Source organism: Geotrypetes seraphini, chromosome 7, assembly GCF_902459505.1.
Source record: "Geotrypetes seraphini chromosome 7, aGeoSer1.1, whole genome shotgun sequence".
NCBI classification, from domain to species: domain Eukaryota; kingdom Metazoa; phylum Chordata; class Amphibia; order Gymnophiona; family Dermophiidae; genus Geotrypetes; species Geotrypetes seraphini.
In genome coordinates this window covers 40,713,375-40,739,506 of record NC_047090.1, presented here as the reverse complement: position 1 = coordinate 40,739,506, position 26,132 = coordinate 40,713,375, and the positions used below count along the sequence as shown (strand labels likewise).

At 45.9% G+C, this 26,132-nt stretch overlaps 1 protein-coding gene across 7 annotated transcripts in view; it reads left to right on the top strand.

Moving 5' to 3' along the window:
- Positions 1-26,132, top strand: part of NAV3 (neuron navigator 3) — a 673,864-nt gene that overhangs the window by 581,334 nt on the left and 66,398 nt on the right. For all 7 annotated transcript variants that reach the window (XM_033951509.1, XM_033951507.1, XM_033951508.1 and 4 more), the window contains 6 exons: positions 3,820-3,980; positions 4,144-4,332; positions 7,107-7,159; positions 9,016-9,039; positions 19,280-19,357; positions 22,703-22,786. In XM_033951509.1, the coding sequence (XP_033807400.1) occupies positions 3,820-3,980; positions 4,144-4,332; positions 7,107-7,159; positions 9,016-9,039; positions 19,280-19,357; positions 22,703-22,786 (589 nt within the window). The remainder of the gene's footprint in view (positions 1-3,819; positions 3,981-4,143; positions 4,333-7,106; positions 7,160-9,015; positions 9,040-19,279; positions 19,358-22,702; positions 22,787-26,132) is intronic.

Genomic DNA, 26,132 nt, shown 5'->3' with positions numbered 1-26,132 from the left:
GAATAGAACTTTCTGATCTTTCTACTGTACCTTCAAAAAGTCCAAGCACAGCGTTCGATAGGGATGTAAACAGGGCAAAATATTTTATTTCATTTTGGCCTTCTTCCCAATTTGTGAAGTTTTTTTTTTCCAGTTTGTTGCACATATTCATTTTAATTAAACAAAAATTTTAAACCACTTTTTAATAATTGCTAATTGACAACTGTTCCCAGTTATTGTCTATGCCTCTCTCCCCTCAAGTTTCCTAAGCTTTGCGGGACTTCAGCCCCTTGCCGGTACTTCTGCTTCAAATGTCGCTCTGAAATAGTCGCTTGGTTTCTTGGGATTTCTCTAGGTCAGTTGTCTACACTTATATGTTTCCACTTGCACTTCTTACCTCTGTCACTGGCCAGCCTTTTTCTTTTGCTCTGCTATTCTGTATGGATTGATAGTTTACTATGCATTTTATGGAATAATCAGATATTGTTAAGGAATTTTGACTTTCATCCAACAGATGAGAATGTAGGGGTGGAAGTCGCCCATAATTACAGAATAGCAGTGGATATCGTCAGCTCCATTTATTTTCTCTGTTTCATTCGCACACATACTCTAGTTTAATGTGCAAATCTGAAGGGCTGGATGACCGGTACACTTGTTTGTAATGTTTAGCTATGGGTTTCTTAGTTTTCTTGAGTACTGGGAGTACTTACTGGTCGACAAGTCGATGAAGCCATCCGCGCAATGTGCGGCGGTGGCAAAAAGGGCGAACAGAATGCTAGGAATGATTAAGAAGGGGATCACGAACAGATCAGAGAAGCTTATCATGCCGCTGTACCGGGCCATGGTATGCCCTCACCTGGAGTACTGCATCCAGCACTGGTCGCCGTACCTGAAGAAGGACACGGTACTACTCGAAAGGGTCCAGAGAAGAGCGACTAAAATGGTTAAGGGGCTGTAGGAGTTGCCGTACAGTGAGAGATTAGAGAAACTGGGCCTCTTCTCTCTTGAAAAGAGGAGGCTGAGAGGGGACATGATCGAAACATTAAAGATAATAAAGGGAATAGACTTAGTAGATAAAGACAGGTTGTTCACCCTCTCCAAGGTAGAGAGAACGAGAAGGCACTCTCTAAAGTTAAAAGGGGATCGATTCTGTACAAATGTAAGGAAGTTCTTCTTCACCCAGAGAGTGATAAAAAACTGGAACTCTCTTCCGGAGTCTGTTATAGGGGCAAACACCCTCCAGGGATTCAAGACAAAGTTCTGCTGAACCAGAAAGTACGCAGGTAAGGCTAGTCTCAGTTAGGGCACTGGTCTTTGACTTACGGGCCACCGCAGAAGCATGATGGACCACTGGTCTGACCCAGCAGTGGCAATTTTTATGTTCTTAAATATGTGATAGTTTGGCAGCTGATACCTACAGAGCCACATGGGGACCTGCGTGCTGAAGGTAGGAAGCGCACATTCTATCTGATTCTATAACAGGCTGGTTAAATAAAAGCACTATTTGCATGCTTAAATTTATAAAATGATACCATCCATGTACATGAGTGTGCAGTGCACTTAGGGATGTACATGTGGCTTAGTGTGTAAATGCAAGAGGCTGTTCACAGTGGAGGCACATGGGAGGGGCTAACATTTACACACTTATTCCCAGAGTCTATAAATGTTGCACACATTTCCATCCACAAAAATTGTGCATTATCTTGAGATGCACATGCAAATAAATTGGCTATCAAACCAATTAGTACTAATAATTGAGTGCTGACAATTATTGGTGTTAGTTAGGGTTACCAGACATCTGGATTTCCCCAGGCATGTCCTTGTTTTGAGGACATGTCCAGGGATCCGGACAGCTTTTCAAAACCTGGCACTTTGGTGGCGTAGTAAGGGGGGCAAGAGAGGAGGCAGAACAACATGGACGCTTTCTTTGTGGGGTGCACCGGCAACTCTCCTCCTCTCCACCCCTCACCTACTTCTTGAAATGTTCACCTGCATGAGCAGCATCTTCCACTTGCTTCTCGCGCCAACCTTGGCTCCCTTCTGATGCCACTTCCTGGTCGCGGGACCGGGACCTGACATCAGAAGGGAGCCGAGGTCTGCGTGAGCAGTAGGTGGGAGATGCTGCTCGCACCAGTAAACATTTCAAGAGGTATGCAGGGAGGGCAGAGGCAATCAAGCGGCGGGGAAGAGTGGGGGATGCACATGGTGTGGCGATACTGGGTGCCACTGCCCTGGGCACAAAGCTCCCTCACTACGCCACTGCATGGGCAAGTTAGGGGTGTTCACTAAAGATGCACATAGTATTACGGTGGGGATCCACACCTAATTTACATTGCAGGATTTACACCAGGTTTCAGTTGGTATAAATCCTCATGCCCAAAGTTGGGCATGAATCCTGGAGCTACCTGCTACTCTAAAAAAGGTGCCAATCCCAGAATGCCTATTACAGTGCCGATTGTTTTCAGAGCCAAATTTCGAGCACTAGTTACAGAATCCAGCCCTTAGTATATAGCAGCGTTTTCAAAACCAGTCCTGAAGTACTCCCTTTCCAGTCAGGTTTTCAGGCTATCCACAATGAACATGCATGAGATTGATTGGCATACACTGCCTCCTTTAGTATGCAAATCGCTTTCATGAATATTCATTATGGACATCCTGAAAACCTGACTGGAAAGGGGGTACTCCAGGACCGACTTGGGGAAACACTGGTTTACAGAAGACTGTAATCTACATGTGTAACTATCATATTTAGGTGCTTGCATTTACATAGGCCATAGACCTGTTATAAACATATGGACCTACATTTAAACACATCAATGCTGACTTAACACTAGTATTCTATAATGACAATTACGCCTGTAAGTGTTCTTATAGATTAGGTTCACCGACTACGGAAAGTAGGTCCCTGAATGGTGTTGCATTTAGCATGCCTGACACATAGCACATTTTGCAGAAATGACATAGCTCATATTACTGAATTTGCATTAAAAGTAGTGCTAAAATCTAAATAAGATATGGTCATATAATGTTTATGTTTTAGCAGGGATGTGGGTAATAGCCTAAGGATATGCATTCAATTTATGGTTTTGGTTCGGAAAATATTTTGCATGTAAAGAAAACAGAGGTTAGGGTTAAATGGCCGTTTTCTTATGTGCAATGTCAGGCAGGTTCCTTGGAGTCCTGCAGCGCTTGCCTGCCCTTTACAGTTGAAAGAGTGAAAGTGAAACAGCACCCCCCACTGGCAGACTATAGGAGAAGGATGACTCCTGCTCTACTTAGAGCAGTGTCTTGCAAACTTTGTGAGCTGCGGAACACTAAACCAGCGTCTGCGGCTTGAGGGCACCCGGAAGTGCATGGATGTTGATGCGATTATGTCACGCGCATGCGCGGAGGCCCTCTAGGACCCCTGAGTCATCAGTGGGGGGTGCTGCAAAAGGAGATGCATGGAGAGGAGGAAATGCGCTGGCTTCAACTGACTGCCTACAGGATGTGCCTCTTGCTGCGAGAGGCATTTCCTGTAGGCAGTCAGCCGCTGCTGGCCCCTCTCCTCCCCGGCATCTCGTGGCACACTTGAAATCTCAGGCAGCACACTAGTGTGCCGCTCCACACAGTTTGCGATACACTGACTTAGAGGGAACAGTGTTTGTAAAAGTCCCAAGGACAGAGAAAGACTTTAATAAAGGTTTATTCTAGTATTGTTTTTTTGTTTTTTACTACAGTCTATTAATTTCTACCAGCAAACATACAGTAAGCAAGCCAAAACTGCTTTCTTTTTTGGTTTTTCAATTTGAAATTCTCTTTCTTGTGTATGCTAAATGTGTCAACTGTATTCTCATACAGATATACTCCATCGTCTCGGCAGTCGAGCCAGGATGAGGGTAAGGAATGGCTGCGCTCCCATTCAACCGGAGGCTTACAGGACACCGGCAGCCAGTCTCCCCTTGTGTCTCCTTCAGGCATGTCATCTTCTGCCAATGGAAAGTATCACTTTTCCAACTTGGGTAAGACTTATAGTTCCTTTCACATAAGATTCACTTAGGCCTAAATGGCAGTGCGCCTAAGGTTTTAACGCCTACCGGTACCTAAGAATGCTTAGAATCAGGGCCTAAATGCTAGGTAATGAAATGTCATTTGTGGATGAATTCTTAATTTTTCCCATTGCAGTGAGTCCAACCAATTTGTCCCAGTTTAATCTTCCTGGACCCAACATGATGCGTTCAAATAGCATTCCTGCTCAAGATTCTTCATTCGATCTATATGATGACTCCCAGTTGTGTGGTAGTGCAACATCCCTAGAGGAGAGGCCCCGGGCAATCAGTCATTCCGGCTCTTTCAGAGACAGCTTGGAAGAAGGTAAATGGGATCTATCTATATATATAAAATCAGATGTATCTGTGTATGTATGGACGCATGGACAGATTTAAACAAAATTTGGTATACATATCACTTACTATCTGAGAAAAAATACTGTGGGGTGTGAGAAGGGGGTGACATGTAAAAATTCTAAAAAATGACAGATATTAGTGTCTACCCCATAATTTTCGGCCTCGCTGAGATGATGTTCCAGCATAATTCTGGAACGTATGCAGAGATTTCAACCAAACTTGGTATACATATGACTTACTATCTGGGAAAAAATACTGTGGGGGTGGGAAGGGGGGTGACATGTAAAAATTATCGAAAATGAAAGATGATTGGGATAAATAAAAATCCGGGCAACGCCAGGTGATCAGCTAGACATCTATAAAACAAATCCAAAGAAACCAACAAACAATAGTCATTCAAATGAGTATTGAACCATGAATGACATGTAGGAGAGAAAGAAAAGTAGTTTGAGTTATGAGGTTTTTTCCTATCCTGAAAGTGTTTATTTAAGTAGCATCTTTGATATTTAAAATTCTGTATTTATTAGATTTTGGTTACACAGCGGGTAGCGCAAAATGTAATAATCAGAATACTCTTTAGAGTGGGGAGATGTGAACCTGTGACAGAATATGTGAAATTGGCTTGATTGAAGGTGGAATATAAGATAAGTTATAAGCACAAGCCACAAATGCTGCCGAGAGTTTCAAGATTTATTTAAAATTTGATTTACACGCATTGCCAAATTTTTCAAAGCAATTACAATTCTAAAAATGGGGGGACAATAATATACATGGACAAATTTCAGACGGACATACAAAAACGGACTGAAACAGGAGAACTACAAAAAGTTATAGCACAGAAAGAATAAGTAGGGTTAGTACAACCAGGATGAGAAAAGGTTAAAATAGAAATGCATAGAAAGATAGAGAATATGCACGATAAATGAAAATTTTAAAAAATAAGAAGGTCTTAAACCTTGATTCTAAGTTTCAAAAGCATCTTTATACAGGAAACTTTTGAGGGATCCTTTAAATCTGTCCAATACAGTTTCATTTTGCAAGTAGCCAGGTAAGGTGTTCCAGAGCGAAAGGGCTGAAACCGAAAAAATAGCAGCGTGCCTTGTGCTTATCATTTTTAAGGAAGGAATGGAAAGGAGATGGTGTTCTGTTGATCTTAATGTCTTGGATGGAGTGTAGGGTATGAAGAGACGATCGAGAAATACAGGTGATTTTGATAATCGGACTTTGAAGGTTATAAGAGCTGTTTTATAAGTGATTCTGTAAGAAACTGGAAGCCAGTGTGCATTTTTCAAAAGAGGTGTCCCATGGTCAAACTTTTTTGAGTTTGTAATAACTTTTATTGCCGTATTTTGGATTATCTGTAGCCTTCTCAATCTTCCATGCTAACTAGTTACGTGACCCCCGGTGGTCGGCGTCCAACTTTTTAGAGGGACAAATGGGGTTCAGCCACACGAGATCGAGCAATAACAGGTCTATGATGCCCTAAAAAAAATGCCAAAGACTAGGGGACACTCAATGAAGTTATAGGGAAATACTTTTAAAACCAATAAGAGGAAATTTTTTTCACTCAGAATAGTTAAGCTCTGGAACGCGTTGCCAGAGGATGTGGTAAGAGCGTATAGTGTAGCTGGTTTTAAGAAAGGTTTGGACAAGTTCCTGGAGGAAAAGTCCATAATCTGTTATTAAAACATGGGGGAAGCCTCTGCTTACCCTGGATTGGTAGCATGGAATTTTGCTACTCCTTGTATTTTGGCCAGGTACTAATAACCTGGATTGGCCACTGTGAAAACGGGCTACTGGGCTTGATGGACCATTGGTCTGACCCAGTAAGGCTGTTCTTAAATACCTTTATATAGTGAATTACAGTAATCTATCCTCAAAATAACAAGTGAATGAATTAGAGTATTTAAAGTATCAGTAGTGAGCCCAAACTCAGAGGCAAAGGACCAGGGTTCCATAACAAAACAGCGGTATCCAAAGTCACACAAAATGGAACCAAAGCTTGGTGTCAGGAGATAAAAATGTACAATACTTTATTAAAATTTGCAACAAAATACACACTGCAACCTGTAAATCAGATGGCGCCAAAGTATTTGATGGATAATATTCTACTGTATGTGCCACGTCCCAAGCTGCGCTCTGTTGATCGTGCTGCTCCATGTATTCCAACGTTGAAGCAGTTAAGACTGTAAGTCACCAGAGCAAGTATGTTTTCATGTATAGGTCCTTGTGTGTGGAATACGATTCCTTTATATATAAGTCAGCAGGGAAATTTACAAAATTTTAAATGATTATTGAAAAGATTCAATAAACTGAAGTATGGGGATTGAGTATTTTGTTTTAGGATTGAGTGCTGGATGCTAATTAATGTTTTTATTGTCTGTGTGTGTGATGGGTTTTTTTTTAATAGGATAAATGTGTTATGGTTTTTTCTTTTTTTTCTCTTTCCCTAATTTCCCTATACAAATTTTATTGTAATCTAACTTTTTTTTTTCCTTAAGTATTATGAAGTTTGTTTTTATGTATTGTTTTATCCTCCCCATTTTATATTCATTGTAAACCACTTAGATTTTAACCCTGGTTTTATATTTGCGGTATATTAAATAAATTAAACTTATATTATTATGTATGTATATGCTGTGCCCCGCTTTGTATAAAGTGGGATATAAATGAAATAAACTATAAACTATTTTGCAAGCTCGTGAGTATTTATTTTTCTTTCTTTCTTTTTTTTTTTTTTAGTACATGGTTCCTCGTTATCGCTGGTCTCCAGCACATCTTCGCTTTATTCTACAGTAAGTGTTTTGTGATGACAGAAGGTCCTTATAAACATAATTTGTCAAATTTGATATCATTTATTTATTTGATATACCATCTAGTATCTGAAAGACACAGAACAGTTTAAAACTGTAAAATCAAGAAACACAGCACACTTTCACACCATCACCCAGCCCTTCAAACTCCAAGAAAATAAAATACAAGCATTAACTAATCAGTAACCTGACAGAGTGTAAACCTAAACCCTACAGTAAAACCACCACTACTACTCAACATCTCTATAGCGCTACCAGATGTACGCAGCACTGTACACATTATATACAGGTACTTTCTGATCCTAGTGGTCTCACAATCTAAGTTTGTACCTGGGGCAATGGAGGGTTTTGTGACTTGCCCAAGGTCACAAGGAGCTACACTGGGAATTGAACCCAGTTCCCCAGGATCTCAGTCCGCTGCAGTAACCATTAGACCACTCCTCCTTTCCAAACCCTTAACCCAGTGTCCCGCAAACTTTTCAGCTGTCAGCACACTAAACCCAGTGCCCTGACCAAAAGTGGAAGTGCACGTATGTTGACACGATGACATAATGTGCATGAGTGACATCATCACATCGCTGTCCTTATACGCCCAGAGGCCCATCTGGCCGCAACCCTGAACCTGTCACTTTGGGAGAAGGATCCTAGAGGAGGGGAGGTGCAGGGAGAGAAGGAGAGATGCCAGCGAGGAGGAGAGTCGTCATCACCAGCTGACTGCCTGCAGGATGTGTCTCTTGCCACGAGAGAGACGTCCTATAAGAAGTCAGCCCACATCAGCGCCTCTCCTACTTACTGGCAGCTCGTCGGGGCACACCTAAATTTGCTGTGGCAACACAGTTTGCGATACACTGCTCTACCCCTAAAAACTATTTCGCCATTCTGGTTCTTCATTTTTTTCAGGGTGCTTCTACTTTTTGACTGCTCTGGTATTTACCTTTAACCTTAGTACATAGCATGGCTTAAATTCTACTACTACTGTAATTTCTATAGCGCTGCCAGACGTATGCAACGCTGTACATTAAACATGTAAGAGACAACCCCTGCTTAATAAAGCTTACAATCTAATCAAAACAGACAAACAGGAAAAATAGGGGTTAGGGAATTTCTTCCAGAGGGAATGATAAAAAATAGATGGACACTTTACAAGTTAGTAGGGAGTTAGGGGTTAAAAGCAGCCTCAAAATTGTTTTTTAGCCTAGATTTGAATACTGCCAGAGATGGAGCTTGACGTACCGACTCAGGCAGTCTGTTCCAGGCATATGGTACAGCAAGATAGAAGGGATGGAACAATAATTTCACATAACCTTTTAACCTTACCATAATAGTCTGTTATTGAGACAGACTTGGGGGAAGCCACTGCTTGCCCTGAATCAGTAGCATGGAATGTTATTACTCCTTGGGTTTTGGCCAGGTACTAGTGACCTGGATTGGCCACCGTGAATACGGGATTCTGGGCTAGATGGACCATTGGTCTGACCCAGTAAGGCTATTCTTATGTGAGCCAAGTACAGGACAGTCAAGCCATTGTGACCACACTGATGAGGTTGGCTCTTAGGCATTGGTGGAATGATGCATTATGACATCACAATGTCAACTCTGGAATATTGCTACTCTTTGGGTTTCTGCCAGGTTCTTGGGACCTGGATTGGCCGCTGTTGAAAAAAGGGTACTGGGCTAAGTGGACCATTGGTCTAACCTATTCTTATTCTTTTTTCCTTTTCTTAATATATTAATTCCACTCTGAAGTCTGTAAGTTTATCCCCAAAGAATTAGTTCTACTGAGCGCCGATTCTGTTGTATGAAATTTCACTATAATTTTTTTCCCTCTTTTTTTGCAGGCTGAAGAAAAGGCCCACTCTGAGGTACTTACATCTTAATCGATTTACTTTCATATACTAGACTTCCTTATATGGCCCAGGTAACACTGTCGTAACGTGGGAGATAATGTTGCTCTGTATGAGGTCTCTACATTAACAGAACTGATTTGAAATTTAAGATGCAAGGGTATGGGCAGTGGCATAGTGAGAGTAGAAGACACCACCTGTGGGCAGTGGCACTCCCTGTGGGCAGTGGCACCCCCTGTGCCCTCCTCTCTGCTCCCTCCTCCTTACATGCCAACCCTCCGTTCCTTGCATGCCCCCATGCCACACTCATGCCCTTCCATAGCAAAGCAGCAGATGAATCCAGACTAGTGGGTATAGCTCACATCGACCAGCAGGTGGAGATAGAGAACTGATTAACAGTTGGCCTTAAAGCCTGGTGTTCCTCCTGTTGATCCAGTTTTGCTCTATCTCCCAGCAGGAATGGAGCTTACTCTACTAGCTCCTGGATTCTGGCTGGGGCCGGGTTAGGTGGTGTTCCTGTGGCTTCCTCTGTTGAGACTCAGTCTCTTCAGCAGGACAGGGGTGCCTGGCTGATCGGTGCCGGCTTTGGGAGCTACACCTGGGCCCTCCCAGGTCCCTTCTCCACCCTCCCCTCCGTTTGTTTGAGCGGGTTCTTGGGCCACTGCAGGAGGTTTGTGCTTAGGTTTCTTCATTCCAGTAAAAAAAAAACCAAAAAAAAAACCAACGACTTCCTGCTTGTGCTGAGCCGTGCTGTGTTCGTGTGGCTTTCAGGCAATTACCAGCTGTAACCCGGCTGCAGTGAGAGCGGGGGACCGGTTGGTGAGTAACTTGGTTTGCTGTCTGCCTCCTCTTTCGTTAGTCGGTCGTTCGTGTTCGTTCCGGCGGTAGCGGGGGGGGGGGCGGAGTCGGCGGTCGGCGGCGTGTCGCCGCGTTGGTGGAAAAAAAAAAAAAAAAAAGTTTTTTGAATCGCCGTTTACAGAGATGGCAGCAGAGGCTTCTCAGTGGTGTTCGCGCTGTGGGAAGCGTAGAGCACTGTCGGGCTTCTGTTCTGCCGGGTGTGTGGATACACCGGCAGAAGATGCGTTCCTGCAAGCTTGTGAGTTAGCCATCTCCCGTGTCAGCGAGGCACGGTCTACGTCCCCGGGTCTCGAGGGCGACTCGGAGGGACTGCAAGGCTCTTCCGCGGCTGAGGGGAGGTCAGCGGCGGTCGGGGAGCCGGGGTCGCTAGGGGACGGCGCGGCTGCGCGCCCTGGCATTGATCAGGCCGGTTCAACTTTACTGGGGGTGAGCTCCTTCTCACCGGAGTTTGTTATGTTGTTGCACCAAGCATTTCTGCTACAGGGCTCGCAGCCGGCCCAGTCGGTGCTGGCGACCTGTCCGTCCCTCCCTGGGCCTTCTACCTCTACGGGTTTTACCGGTGCTATTGCCGGCCCGACTTCGGGTCCGGTGTTGTCGCCTGGGCGGTCGCAGGGGGCGAAGAAACGCAGACTCGCGACCGTGGACGCAGAAGGTAATCTTCCCTTATCCCCTTTCTCTCTTCCTGAATCATTAGAGGAAGGGGAGGTCTTAGATTGGGAGGCGGAGGATCCCCCGGGCAGGGAAGTTGATGATCCTTCCGCTCTCCGGTTGTTTCATAGAGAGGAGCTGGCGTCCTTGATTTCTAAGGCTTTGCAGGGTTTGAATATTTCTCAGGAAGATGCTAAGGTGTCGGGTAACCCCCTGATGGCAGGTACACGCAAGCCACCTAAGTCCTTTCCGGTGCATGAAGCCATGCAGGAGCTGATCGCGGCGCAATGGGATACGCCGGAGGCCAGTTTACGAGTGGCGAAGGCCATGTGGCTCCTGTATCCGGTTGACCCGACCAAACTTGATAAGTTTAGGTTGCCTAGGGTGGACGCTTTGGTGGCAGCGGTAACGAAAAAGACTACCTTGCCGGTGGAAGGGGGGGTGACGCTAAAGGATGCGCAGGATAGGAAGATTGAATCTTCACTAAAAATGTCCTTTGAAGTAGCTGCGGTTACCTTACAGGCCGCAATTTGCAGCTCGTATGCGGCGCGGGCATGTTTGCAGTGGTCGCAAGGGATGACCGATAATTTAATGGAGTCTGGGGGTTCTGTCCCTTCGGAACTGGCTGATTTGGAGTCGGGCTTGGCTTATTTAGCAGACTCCTTATATGACATTATTCGAGCATCTGCGAAACAGATGTCTCTTTCAGTGGTATCGCGTAGATCCTTATGGCTCCGACATTGGGCGGCGGATGCTGCATCCAAGCTTAGGCTGGTGAGACTTCCTTTTAAAGGAGGTTTATTGTTTGGAGAGGACTTAGATAAATTGGTGAAGGATTTTGGGGATACCAAAACACAGCGTCTACCGGAGGTTAGGGCTAGGCCCCCGGTGAGGTCCTCCTCGTCTAGACCGCACTTCAGAGATGTTAGGCGTTCCAGGTCTGGTAAACCATTCTTCAGATCTGCAGGTGGTTCTTTCTCTGCGTCGAGACCTAGGTTTCAGCAGAGGAGTTCCTTTCGTACGACGAAACCCTCTTCAGGTCAGCCAACACGTACCCCAACAAGTCGCACTCCGCAATGACGGGGGCTTGGCTCCCTCCGCCTTTCCCTTAGGGGGCCGGCTTTCGGCGTTCCGGGCGGAGTGGGCCACAATCACGTCAGATCAGTGGGTGTTGGACATTGTTCAAGAAGGGTACAAGTTGGAGTTCGCCTCTCCCGTCGTAGATTCTTTCTTGGTGTCCCCGTGCCATGGGGCGGCCAAGGGAGAGGCGGTCCGCATGACTCTTCAGGGGCTGCTCGATCTGGGGGCGGTGGTACCGGTGCCCCCGGAAGAGGTAGGCCGCGGGATATATTCCCTTTACTTCATTGTACCAAAGAAGGGGGGGTCAACAGATTTCTCAGTGTTCGCCATTTCCGGATGGAGACGGTACGCTCGGTCATTGCGGCTGTACGACCGGGAGAGTTCCTCACGTCCCTAGATCTCAAGGAGGCGTACCTACATATCCCGATCTGGCCTCCGCATCAGCGGTATCTGAGGTTTGCGATTCTTGGCCAGCATTATCAGTTTCGGGCAATGCCCTTTGGCCTGGCGACGGCTCCCCGCACCTTTTCCAAAGTTATGGTGGTGGTGGCAGCCTTTCTTCGCAAGGAAGGGATTCGGGTACACCCTTACTTAGACGACTGGTTGATTCGCGCCTCGTCCAGACAGGAGAGTTTGTCGGTCACTCAGAGGGTAATCTCTCTCCTTCAGTCGTTGGGGTGGATCGTCAACTTTCCCAAGAGTTGTCTGTCCCCGTCGCAGTCTTTGGTGCATCTGGGGGTCAGATTCGACACTGCTCTGGGAAGGGTATTTCTACCCCGGGACTGGGGAGAGAAATTGCAGGCTCAGATTCGCCTACTTCTCGGGTCGGCCAGACCTCGGGTTTGGGATTATGTGCAGGTTCTGGGCTCCATGGTAGCGACTCTGGAGGTGGTCCCCTGGGCTCGGGGCCACATGAGGCCCTTACAACAGTCGCTTCTCTCTCGCTGGTCCCCAGCTTCTCTGGACTACAATGTGCGTCTCCAATGGAGTCCTCGGGCGGCTCGCAGCATGCAGTGGTGGCTACACGAGTTGCACCTGTGGCGGGGCATGCCGTTAGCCACGCCGGATTGGGTGGTGGTGACAACGGATGCCAGTCTGCGGGGCTGGGGGGCCCAGTGCCTGCAAGCGTCGGTGCAGGGAGTGTGGTCCTTAGAGGAAGCGCAGTGGCCAATCAATTTGTTGGAATTAAAAGCGATCAGGTTGGCGCTGAGGGCTTTTCAGTCCCTGATTCAGGACAGGCCGACCAGAATCTTTTCGGACAGTGTCACGGCGGTCGCATATGTCAATCGTCAGGGGGGCACTCGGAGTCCGCAGTTGGCCGAAGAGGCAAGGAGATTGTTTCGGTGGGCAGAAGGGCATGTTCCGCTTCTGTCGGCGGCATACATTGCAGGTCACGAAAACGTGCAAGCGGACTTCCTCAGCAGAAATCTTCTAGATCCGGGCGAGTGGGAGTTGTCGGCTCGAGCGTTCGGCCTGCTAGTCCGTCGGTGGGGGTTGCCAGAGTTGGATCTCATGGCTTCGTCCCGCAATGCGAAGTTGCCTCGCTTCTTCAGCAGACGCAAGGAGAAGGGTTCGGAGGGGGTGGACGCGTTGGCTCTCCCATGGCCTCCGAATTCCCTTCTGTATGTGTTCCCGCCTTGGCCCATGATAGGTCGGGTGTTACAACGCATCTCTCTCTTTCAAGGCAGGGTGATCCTGGTGGCCCTGGATTGGCCGCGTCGGCCGTGGTACGCAGATCTAATTCAGATTTCAGTAGGTGATCGGGTGACGTTCCAGGTAACTCCGGACTTACTAACTCAGGGCCCAATTTGGATGGAAGATACGGCCCGCTTTGGTCTTACGGCCTGGCTCTTGAGCGGTCAAGGCTAAAGAAGAAGGGCTATTCGGAACAGGTGATTGCCACGCTTCTTAAAGCTAAGAAGATTTCGACTTCGACCTCCTATGCGAGAGTCTGGAAGATTTTTGATGCTTGGTGCAGACGACAGGGAATCGCGCCCTTCCATGCATCTCTGCCGGCTATTCTTGCTTTTCTGCAGGAAGGCGTAGAGAAAGGATTAGCCTATAACTCTTTAAAGGTTCAGGTGGCGGCCATTGCCTGTTACAGGGGCCGGGTGGCTGGCGCGTCGCTAGCTTCGCAGCCGGACGTGGTCCGTTTCCTCAAAGGGGTTCACCATATCCGCCCGCCGGTAAGGCGAATTTGTCCGTCCTGGAATCTTAAGCTCGTCCTTGGGAGGTTGCAGGGGGCACCTTTTGAGCCCCTGTCAGCGGCCACTTTGAAGGATGTCACGCTGAAAACAGTGTTCTTGGTGGCGATGGCTTCGGCGAGGCGAGTATCGGAACTCCAGGCGCTTTCTTGCAGAGAACCCTTTTTACGTTTTTCTGAGTCGGGGGTATCGGTGCGGCCGGTGCCGTCCTTCCTGCCTAAGGTGATTTCTTCATTTCATGTGAACCAGAGTGTATTCCTCCCGTCCTTCCGGAAGGAGGATTGGGGTAAGCGATTTTTGTCTTTGCGTCTACTGGATGTACGGCGTATGCTTCTCCATTATTTGGGGGTGACGAATGATTTTCGTAGGTCGGACCATCTCTTTGTATTGTTCGCGGGTAAAAACAAGGGGATGGCGGCGTCTAAAGCGTCCATTGCGCGTTGGGTCAAAGAGACCATTGCTTCGGCTTATGTGTTGACAGGAAAGAAAGTACCGGAGCACCTTCATGCTCATTCCACTCGGGCGTTGGCTACGTCTTGGGTGGAGTCCGGGGGGATGCCTTTGGAGGAAATTTGCCGGGCGGCCACTTGGTCATCGGGTAATACCTTTTCGAAGCATTACCGTTTAGACGTAGCGGCCAGTGCGGAGGCAAGTTTTGGCGCTGCAGTGCTGGCAGAGGCGGCATTGGCGTCCCACCCGGTTTGAGTTTGCTTTGCTACATCCCACTAGTCTGGATTCATCTGCTGCTTTGCTATGGAAGGTAAAATTATGGTCTTACCTGTTAATTTTCTTTCCTTTAGAAGCAGCAGATGAATCCAGAGCCCCTCCCCAAGTGCACTGTATGTTTGTAGGGAGTTTGTTTATGGTTTCAGTTGGGATATGGTTGGTAATTGTATTATTTAGTGGCACATTTTCTACTGGAATGAAGTTTTATGGATGCTCATGCTCCTTTCGGGCTGCTTGGGCAAAATGCATAACTGGATCAACAGGAGGAACACCAGGCTTTAAGGCCAACTGTTAATCAGTTCTCTATCTCCACCTGCTGGTCGATGTGAGCTATACCCACTATCTGGATTCATCTGCTGCTTCTAAAGGAAAGAAAATTAACAGGTAAGACCATAATTTTACCTTCCTTCCCTCCCCGTACCCCTTTAAATCTTCACCAGTGTAGGGCAGTGGTGTACCTAGAGGGGGGGAGGTCCGCCCTGGGTGCACGCTCCAAGGGGGTGCACAGGAGAGAGCTGAACGGGGACGACGTGGGACCCGCGGGGTTAAATATAACTCGAGCCGCGAGGCTCGTCTTCTCCTACTTGCCCTGCCGTGCACACATAGCTGACCGGAAGTCTTCCCGATGTCAGCGCTGACGTCAGAGGGAGGGAGGGCTTTGCTTAAGCCCTCCCTCCGACGTAAGCGCTGACATCGGGGAAGACTTCCGGTCGGCTATGTGTGTGCGGCAGGGCAGGTAGGAGCAGAAGACGAGCCTCGCGGCTCAAGTTGTATTTGGCTGAGAAAGTTGCTAAGATGAGAGCTAGGAGGCAAACGCGGAACACAAAATGGGGGAGGGAGTGCATTTTTGGACACAAGGCATGAACTTGGGAGAGAGGATGAAGGAAGGGAGGGAAAGAGGTGGGGGAGGGAGTGCATTTTTGGACACAGAAGGCATGAACTTGGGAAAGAGGAAGGGAAGGAAAGAGATGCTGAGGTGGGGAAGGGAATGCGTTTTTGGATACAGAAGGCATGGACTTGGGAGAGAGGAAGGGAGGGAAAGAGATGGTTGTGTACACAGGAATGGAAGAAAGGAAAATTTTTGGTCATAGGGAGGGAGTGAGGTACAGACAGTGGCATACCAAGGTTGGGGTGAGGGGAGGGCGGTCCACCCCGGGTTTACGCCCCAAGGGGGTGCACAGCTGGCCACCCTCCAGTGTTCTCCCTAGGCCAGCAAACTGCGGCTCTTTAGCCACTTGAGTGCCACCGCCGCCATCGGGAACAGGCCGGCGCTGAGTTCTCCCTGCTTTTCCCTATGGAGCCGACCAACTTTCGCCGCTCGCGTCAATTCTGGCGTCGGAGAAGACATTCTGGGCCAGCCAATTGCTGCCTGGCTGGCCCAGAACGTCCTCTCCGACGTTAGAATTGATGTCGGGCGGCGAGAGTTGGTCGGCCCCGCAGGGAAGAGAAGCAGGGCGAACTCGGCACCGGCCTGTTCCAGATGGCGGCAGTGACAGCCTATTCCCCAGCGGTGATGGCAGCATTTTCCCAATGGTGGTGGCATGGGGGAGGGGAGGGCAGGGAGAAAGAAAGAAAGGGGGGGGACAGGGAACCAGAAAGAAAGAAAGGGGGCAGGGTGAAACAAAGAAAAATGGGGCACGGAGAGAGAGAGAGAGAAAGACAAACAGAACAAAAGAGGACATGGAGAGAGAAAGAAAGAAGGGGACAGGGTGCAACAAAGAAAGAAATGAGGTACGGAGAGAGAGAGAAAGACAGACATACAGAAAGAAAGGGGGTATGGAGAGAGAGAAAAAGAAAGAAGGGGGCAGGGTGAAACAAAGAAAAAGTTTGGGGAGGGAATGAGGTCTGGAGGAGAGGAAGCGTACAGGAGGCTGAAAGAAGGGAAGAAATATTGGATGCACAGTCAGAAGAATAAAGTGCAACCAGAGACTGATGAAATTACCAAAGGTAGGAAAAATGATTTTATTTTAAATTTAGTGATCAAAATGTGTCCGTTTTGAGAATTTATATATGCTGTCTATATTTTGCACTATGGCCCCCTTTTACTAAACCGCAATAGCGTTTTTTAGTGCAGGGAACCTATGAGCGTCGAGAGCAGCGTGGGGCATTCAGCGCAGCTCCCTGCACTAAAAACCGCTATCGCAATTTAGTAAAAAGGAAGGGGGTATATTTGTCTATTTTTGTATAGTTGTTACTGAGGTGACATTGCATAAAGTCATCTGCCTTGACCTCTTTGAAAACCCACGGAATATAAATGATAATTAACATTTTCTCTGCGTACAGCGTGCTTTGTGTTTTTAAAATTTTATTGTTGGTAGATCATTTTGACTTGGCCACAAAGGTAAGGGGGAGGGAGGGAGGGGAGCTGCTGAAAGACATCTAGTAATCCTTGCAGGCTTGACTGTGCAGGGAATTATTTTTGTAAAATCATGTTTTGTTATGTGACTGGCATTATTTAGACTTTAATTTCTATGAATGAATAGAATGAAAATGATATAAATTACTTGCTTGCTTTTATGTGCGTGCGCTGAAGGAAAGTGGAGAGAGAGTGGGCTGAGGACGCTAAAGGGAAATGGGGAAGAGAGAGTGGGGAGAAGACACTGATTTATAAATTGACAATTGTACAGAATATTGTTTCTTTTTATACTTTAATATAAACAATTCAAGGCTTGTGTGGATGGAATCAGGTGGTTTGCGGGGATGGGGACCGAGCTTACGGGGATTAGTCCAATAAAATGGTATTTTTTTATTTCTCATTATTTGTTTTATTTTTATTTGTTAATTTGTAAAGTGGTGATTGTTATGTATCAGTTTTTTCAAATTTACATCTACTGTCTTTATATTTTGCACTGTATTAGAGGACATGTGTTACTGTTTTTGTGGTGTTGCATTGTATCCAGGGTCTGGTTTCTTGGCGGTTCAGTTTAACTTTTGTCTACATATTTCTATTTTTAGTTTGTGATTATTCCATATTGGGCAAGGGTGTATCTCTGTTCTGTGTGTATGAAAAGAACATAGTTTTCAATTGGCATTAACTGCAAGATCAATTGACTATGCGGGATCTGGCTTGTTTAGTTTTACAATGTATGTGTTGGTGTTCTAGTGCTCACTGCAGTGTTTAAGATGCTGCCTTTTCCTAGGTACACTCTTGTTGTGCGATATGTGGATTGTTACTAAAAATCATATTTTTCATATAGATGGGGGGGGTGTCAAAAAATGATGGGCCCCAGGTGCCACATACCCTAGGTACGCCACTGGTGTAGGGTTACCAGATTTTCCATCTGGTAAAAGAGGTTGCGTGACTCCGCTGTTTTCTTCCATGTTCCACCCCCAGCCCCACCCCATTCTGCTTCCCAAACCAAGCCCCGCACAAACCTCGTCTCTTCGAGCCAAGACTGGAGTGCATCTGTGCATGTACAGATTCGACATGATGACATCACGCGCATGTGCAGATGCATTCCCGAGCTCACTAGCTTTTCACAACCCGAACAAAGTGCCAGGTTTTGAAAAGCCGTCTGGATGCTTGGGGAAATCCAGATGTCTGGCAACCCTACACCAGTATGAGCAGCTTCTACGGCCTGCTGCTCACTTTGGCTTTCCCTCAGATGTCACTTCCAGGCCCTGTGACCCAGAAATGATTTCAGAGGGAGCCAGGATAGTGTGAGCAGCAGGCTAGAGAAGTTGCTTGCGCTGGTGAAGATTTTAAAGAAGAGAGCTAACGATGCCCCAATCAAGATGGCGCCCGTGGTCTTTGTTTGGATCAATTTCCATTCAGAGTGGCAGAAGCATGATAAGGTTTGTCTTAACTGCCTGGTTTTTGTAATTTTTCAAAAGATATTAAAAAGCAAATTATAAAGGGGAATTCTGTAAATTAGGTGCCCTAAAACAGCATCGTGGTGCCAAGATTACATCATGGAATCTTGGCATTGGCAGCATCATGTGTAGGCGAATCCTCTTGCACCATGTCAATGGTAGGAGTAAGTTGGTGCGACTAAATGGGTCCAGTGATGTGTAGAGTTTATAGTATTCGGTAAACTACGCGTCTAATTGGGAGATACGCCCATGGCCCACTCATTTTCTGCCTAAATATATGTCCTCTTGCAGTTAATTACTGTGGCACTTAGGAACTTAGGGGGAGCAGGGTATGTACTAATCCATGACCACTTAAGTGCAGAATATTGATTTAAGCGTCTATGTGTTAGCTGACTTAAAAAAACAACCAGATATTCAAAGCCGAAGTGCAAACAAGTCTTGGCTTTGAATATCTGGACATAACTATCAGCAATAAACAAAATTCTTAGCACACCAGCTGGATATTGGATCCATAGTTTATTCTGCTCATTTGCAGAACATTAAAAAGTAAGGACAAGAAACTTAGGGTCTCTTCTGTCAAACTGCGCTAGCAGTTTTTAGCGCAGAGAGCCGCGCTGAATGGTCTGCACTGCTCCCAACGCTCACAGGAACTCTATGAGCATTGGGAGCAGCGCAGGCCATTCAGCGCAGCTCACCATGCTACCAACTGCTTGCACAGTTTGATAGAAGAGGCCCTTAGTCATCTTTTCTCTTTGGAGAGAAGAAAATTTTTGTTTTTTTTGTTTTTCTTTGGTGGGGGGGGAGGGGGGGTTCCTCTTATTTACTTTCGTATTGCTACTTTTATAACAGCTCTATAACTCCATTGCTGTAAATACTTTAGACACAGCTGATGGAAGGTAAAACCAAACTCCTTTTCTTTACCAATCCAGCAAATTGTCAAACTACGGCGAGAGCTGTTGGCATCACAAGAAAAAGTTGCCACTCTTACATCCCAGCTTTCAGCAAATGTAAGTACAATTGCATTAGTAACAAAATGGTAAATAAAACCTGAAATCCTCAGTTCCGTCCGTTAGAACTCCGCTTACTAGCAAATTCTATCTAGTTCGCCTAAAGTTAGGCGCCTTTATCAACATACCTAGCCGGTGTAGGCACCTAACTTAATTGATTAATAGGCTTAATCGATGCTGATAATTAGCATATACAACTTCATAATTGGGTTTAATTGGCTAACTTGAAAAACACGATTCTCATAAAAGTAGGCACCTAGTCCAAAGTGCCTACCTAAAAGTGGGCATGGTTATGGGAGGTGCCATTAGGTGAAGAAAATCCTAGCACAAATACATCTAGAGCAGTATCCTGCAAGCCTTTCGACACCCGGAAGTGCGCGGATGGCACGTTGACTTCCGTGCATGCGCGGAGGCTCTCCAGCCATACCCTTAACCTGTCCCTTTGCCAGTGGGGGAGAGGAGGAGAGACACCATCAAGGCGGAGACTATAAGCAGTCAGCCGACACCTCTCCTCCTTGCCGGTGTTTCGCGGCACACAGTTTGTAATACACTGGTCTAAAGATAGGATGCCTAGCGACACCTAAGCCTGCTTAAGTGTCACTGTGTGTAGCATAGGTGTCCTGTATTCCTCATGCTCTAACTGATTAGTTCTGTCACGCCCACTCTCCACTCCTGAGAAAATTAGGAGAAATTATTTTAGCTCAAATGTAGGCGTGTAGACAAATTTACTGTGGTATGGCAGCACAGGCCCCACGGTAAGCCTGTTTAACGTGCGGTAAGTTCGCACAATCGCTTACCATAGTTTAGTAAAAGGACCCCGTTGAACGCCATTTATAGAAAAGCGCTGAGCACTACTTTATTTTGGTTTTGATTTCTTTTAGGTGCCTTTTATAGAATCTGGCCAACGAGGTCACAGTTTTCTAAAAGTCTATTTCCACAGAAAAAAGTACTAGGTTTTACTTATGTAAATGGCTTTTAAAATTGCCCACCCTCTGTTTTTCTTCATAATCTACTTTTCTTGACCCTGTCTACTTATTGTGGGCGAAATATTTGAGATTTTGTTTAACTTCTAGAAAATTGTTTCCTTATTTTAGTTGATCTGATCTGTATCAAGTCAAAAGATTACACTTGATTTGTAAATTTATAAGTGGTTAGGAGAGCAAAAAGAGAATACGAAGAGAGACTGACCAGGGAAGCAAAAAACTTCAAATCGTTCTACAGATATGTTAAAGGGAAGCAACCGGCAAGGGAGGAAGTAGGACCATTGTATGATGGAGATAGAAAGGGAACAGTTAAGGAGGAAAAAGAGGTGGCCGATAGGTTAAACAAGTTCTTCTCAGTCTTCACAAGAGAGGACACAACCAACGTACCGGAAGCTGAGAAAATCTTCAATGGAGACCAAGAAGAAAAGTTATCGACAATAGAAGTAAGCCTCGAAGAAGTCCTCCATCAGGTAGATAGATTGAAAACAGACAAATCCCCGGGCCCGGATGGAATCCACCCAAGGGTATTAAAAGAGCTGAAAAACGAAATAGCAGAATAACTCCAACGAGTTTGCAACCTATCCTTGAAAACAGGGAAGATCCTGGAGGACTGGAGAGTGGCAAATGTTACATCTATCTTCAAAAAGGGATCGAGAGGGGACCCGGGAAACTACAGACCAGTAAGTCTGACTTCGGTTCCAGGCATGATGATGGAAGCACTGATAAAAAACAGCATCAGTGAGCACATAGACAGAAATAGGCTACTGAAAACGACCCAGCACGGCTTCTGCAATGGAAGATTGTGTCAAACAAACTTACTGCACTTCTTTGAGGAGATAAGCAGACAGATGGACAGGGGAGATCCCATAGACATCATTTATCTTGACTTCCAAAAAGCTTTTGACAAGGTACCACACGAGCGGCTGCTTAGGAAGTTGTGGAACCACGGGGTGGAAGGTGACGTACACAGATGGGTTAAGCACTGGTTGGCAGGTAGGAAGCAGAAGGTGGGAGTGAAGGGTCACTACTCAGATTGGAGAGAGGTCATGAGTGGGGTTCCACAGGGGTCAGTACTCGGACCGCTGCTGTTCAATGTATTTATTAATGACCTAGAAACAGGGACGAAGTGTGAAGTTATAAAATTTGCGGATGACACCAAACTCTGTAGCAGGGTTAGGACAGTAGAGGAATGTGAAGAATTACAAAGGGATCTGAACAAGCTGAAGGGGTGGGCAAATAAATGGCAGATGAGCTTCAATGTGGAGAAATGCAAGGTCATGCATGTAGGGAAGAAGAGCCTGAGGTTCAGCTACATAATGGGAGGGTTGGTACTAGGGAAAAGTAACCTTGAAAAGGACTTGGGAGTGCTGGTGGACACAACAATGAAGCCAACAGCACAATGCGCAGCGGCCTCAAGGAAAGCAAACAGAATATTGGGTATCATCAAGAAGGGTATTACAACCAGAACGAAGGAAGTTATCATGCCGCTGTATCGAGCGATGGTGCACCCGCATCTGGAGTACTGTGTCCAATACTGGTCGCCGTACCTGAAGAAGGATATGGCGATACTTGAGAGGGTCCAGAGAAGAGCAACACGTATGATAAAGAGTATGGATAACCTTTCAAACGCAGACAGGCTAGAGAGACTGGGGCTTTTCTCCCTGGAGAAGCGGAGACTCAGAGGGGACATGATAGAGACATATAAGATCATGAAGGGCATTGAGAATGTGGAGAGGGACAGATTTTTCAGCCTAAGGGGAACTACAAGAACAATAGGGCACTCGGAGAAACTAAAAGGGGACAGGTTTAGAACCAATGCCAGGAAGTACTTCTTCACTCAGAGGGTGGTGGATACCTGGAATGCGCTTCCGGAGGGAATGATAGGACAGAGTACCTTACAGGGATTCAAAGAGAAATTGGATAAATTCTTGAAAGAAAAAGTTATTGAGGGATATAGATAGGGAAGATATAGGATAAAGAAGGGTACAGTAGAAGGATAGGGATAAGGAAGGATAAAAGAGATGGAAGGATATAAAGGATCACTTACAGGTCATGGACCTGATGGGCCGCGCAGGAGCGGACTGCTGGGCATGATGGACCTCTGGTCTGACCCAGCAGAGGCACTGCTTATGTTCTTATAAATAAAAAATGTTAAAAAATTGTTGTCCACTCTCTGTACAGAAAACAGGAGTCCTTAGAAATTATTTTTTTAATCAGGTCGGTGGTGCCTAATACAATTTAAGACTATTTCAACTTCATTTGTTGGTCTTTGACTTTCCTGGCCTGGGGGGTGTCTTTGGATGCCTTGCTGTGTGAGAAACGAGATGCCATTTTGATTCTACTCTTTGCAAATCTCTTGCAGTCTCATCTGGTAGCAGCTTTCGAAAAGAGTTTAGGAAACATGACGGGTCGACTGCAGAGCCTAACAATGACGGCCGAACAAAAGGTGAGCTCCAGAATGCCAGTGCAGAGGCCCTCACACCGCTCTGTGGATTGGAAACGGGCACTTGCCTGAAAAAATAGAGATTAGAAAATCGCAGAATAGAAGAGTAATGATGCAGGGGCATCAGCTTTACTCTGACAATTTCACAGGGTTGCTTTGCTGATAAAATCTTTCACTCCCAGATTTTAATTAAATGTTTGTGACATCTGCTTTATGCTTTGTTGAAAGATTCAGCTCTAAGGGGCGGGTAAGCCAACCAAATACCTTATTTCAATAAGACATTGGTAACAAAGCTTTTAACAGTGAAAGAAGAAATTCAAGCTGGTAAGCGTGTGTGTATTTGAGCAAGAATGACAATGAAGGTTATTTCAATATTCCCGGTCAAATTAAAAAAAAAGAAAAGAAAGAAAAGAAAACACTTCCAGACTGAGGCCCTGTTAGCCAAGGATTTCTATCATGTCTGCTATGTACAAATCCTTTCTTAAGTAGTAAAAATCCAATTTAGCTCATGCTATGTTTTAAATATGGCTAACACCTCTTTCGACATTAAAAAAAGAAGAGGAAAAGTCCACTGTAGAAATGCAAACCCCAGGACACAACGGAGACTAAGGATGCCAACCATGACCAGAGGTGTCCACAATGTTTATTGGAGAGTTTTGATTCAAAGTAATATAGGGGCCTTTAATAAATTGTGTTAAGCATATAACACACTTAGGGGCTCCTTTAATAAAGCTATGGTTGGCACTAATCTGTTGATCACAGCGGGATGCACTGAGGAGTCCCGTTGTGATTTTGGGATATGCGTGTGCTAAAAAATGATTTTTTTTTCTCCACTTTGAACAGGATGAAAATTATACGCAGGGGTAACACACAACACCATTCATCAAATCCCAAGCATAAAACACTCAAGTATATTCACATCAGCACACTGGATTATTCAAATATTATCCATTATCAGGGTTTGTTTTTGTTTTTTTTTAAAAAAAAACAATTTTGGGGGGGACCTTTAGAGAGGTAGCAAATAACTTATCCTGTTTGTCTTTCAGATAGCATATAGCATATCATACCTGTCAAAATTCTTCATTGGTCCAGAATTTTAACTCATTTTAAACTTGTTCCATTCTCAAAAACATTCATTACACTATGCAGTTCAGTTATTTTTATATAAATTCATATTCAAAAAAGTGCACTTAGGAGGTATCTATTAGCAAAATGCACAGACCCACTGCCAACATGGCCTTTGTTTTGATACTTCATAAGGGAAGTAGTCCGATAAAACAATGGAAACACACATATATCAAACTGTGCACTACATCATTTATGACAAAATCTCACTTTACTAAGCCGCAGTAGAGGTTTCTATGGCAGCCCAGAGCGCTAAATGTTCCGATGGTCATAGAATTCCTATGAGCATCAGAGAAGCGTTGGCACATTTAGCGCTCCAGGCTGCGTGGTTTAGTAAAAGAGGGTCACGGTGCCTTTGAAGGTCCCCCAAAAATTTGTTTTGAGGGAAAAAAAACCCTGATAAAGAATAATCCACAGTGTGCTGATATGACTATTCAGAAGAAAAACATTTTATTTTAAATATTTTACATGGAATATAGATCATAATTATCACAAATATTATTTAAATTTTAACAAATAAACTTCAGAATTTGCTAATTTCACCCCCCCCCTTCTATGAAGCCGGGTTAGCATTTCTATCGCCAGCCACAGTGGTAAAAACTCTTGACACTCATAGAATTCCTATGAGCATTGGAACTTTTACCGCTGTGGCCAGCGATAAAAAATGCTAACACGGCTTCATAAAAGGGGGGAGGGGAGTGAAATTAGCAAATTCTGCAAGTTTATTTGTGTGTGGGGGAGGGGGGCTGTGCACAGAATTTTGAATCTTTGCGCAGAAATCTGCTAGGAAATAAATGTTCTCCAGCTCGCAGAAGGCTTTGATGATTTGTGCTTCTTACCTACTGCTTCCGGCAGGGCTTATTTGTGGAGGTTTTACAATGGAATTATATAGTACTAGTGCATTAGCCCATTACATTCGTTACAGTAATGGGTGCTAAGATAGCCCCTGCCTCCCACTGATCCCAGTCCCATCACCTCACCTTTCACCATTTCCTTAGTCCTATGTACCCTTTTGGCCCTCATCGATCCTCCACTGCATTTATCACCCTTTCAGTCCCAGCTCCATTCCTATCTGTCCTTCCTTCCATTGCCTCCAAGGCCATTCTTCCTGTCCCTATATTCCACCCCCACCCAGCTTCTCTTCCGTTTTTACCCTTTCTCTTGTACCCCACCCCAGGACCAATTTCTCTGTCGTCTCTCCCCTGCCCCTTCCCACTGTACTGCAACTTTCCCCCTCCCCATTCCAACATCTGCCACTTTAACCCTCTTCACCCAACCGCACCCCAACACCAGAGCCTGCACCAATTCAAACCCCATCCCCCCAATGGTATCCTCAGACCACTCTCTCCAGCTCCTGACTCTCCCACCTACCTCCTCCCCGGCCACTGCACTGAATCTTTGGGCAGGCTTGCAGCAGCTTGCCCCAAAAGCTGCAAAAAAAACAAACCCTTGAATATTCCTAAATACAGTAGACTCTCAGTTATCCGGCATCCACGGGGATTGGTAGTTACTGGATAACTGTAGTTTTTGATTGCTTGAGAGTTAGTATAGAAATAGTTTTGTCTCCCTTCCCACCTCAATCTCTTCCTCTTCCTCTCCCTATCACCCCCATCCCCATTTGTAGGTCCAGTATCTGTTCCTCCCTTCCTACCCTCATTTCTGGTCTAGGTCACTTTATCTCCTCCACTGCTCAACCTTCCCCCTCCACACTTATTGGTCTAACATTCATCCATCTCCCCTCCCCAGCCCTACACACACCTGGTCCACCACCCCCACAGGTCTGCCCTCCCTCCCTCCACGTGGGTCTGGCCTCCTGGACCCACATTACTTACCCGAGGTGGCAACAGCGGTCCTGACCTACCAACCCCTCCTCTCTCCCTCTATGCCCCAAAGCAGCAGTCTTGATCCACCAACCTTCTTCTCTCACTTCAGCCCCAAAGCAGTAACGCATCAACCCCCCATTCCGTACCCAAAGCAGCAGTGGCAACGCTGTAAACAGGCTGTTCGTGGCCAGCCCTGACAAGGCCTTTCCTCTACTACATCCGAAGTGATGCGGCAGAGGAAAGGCTCTGCAAGGGTTTGCCGCGAGCAGCCTATTTATAGCGCTGCCACTGCTACTTTGGGTAAGGAATGGGAGATTGGCGGGTCTAGAACTGCTGCCATTGCGCTGAGATGCTTCCCTACTCGGCGGTGTACTGCGCATGCGGAGGCACGCTAAGTGTTT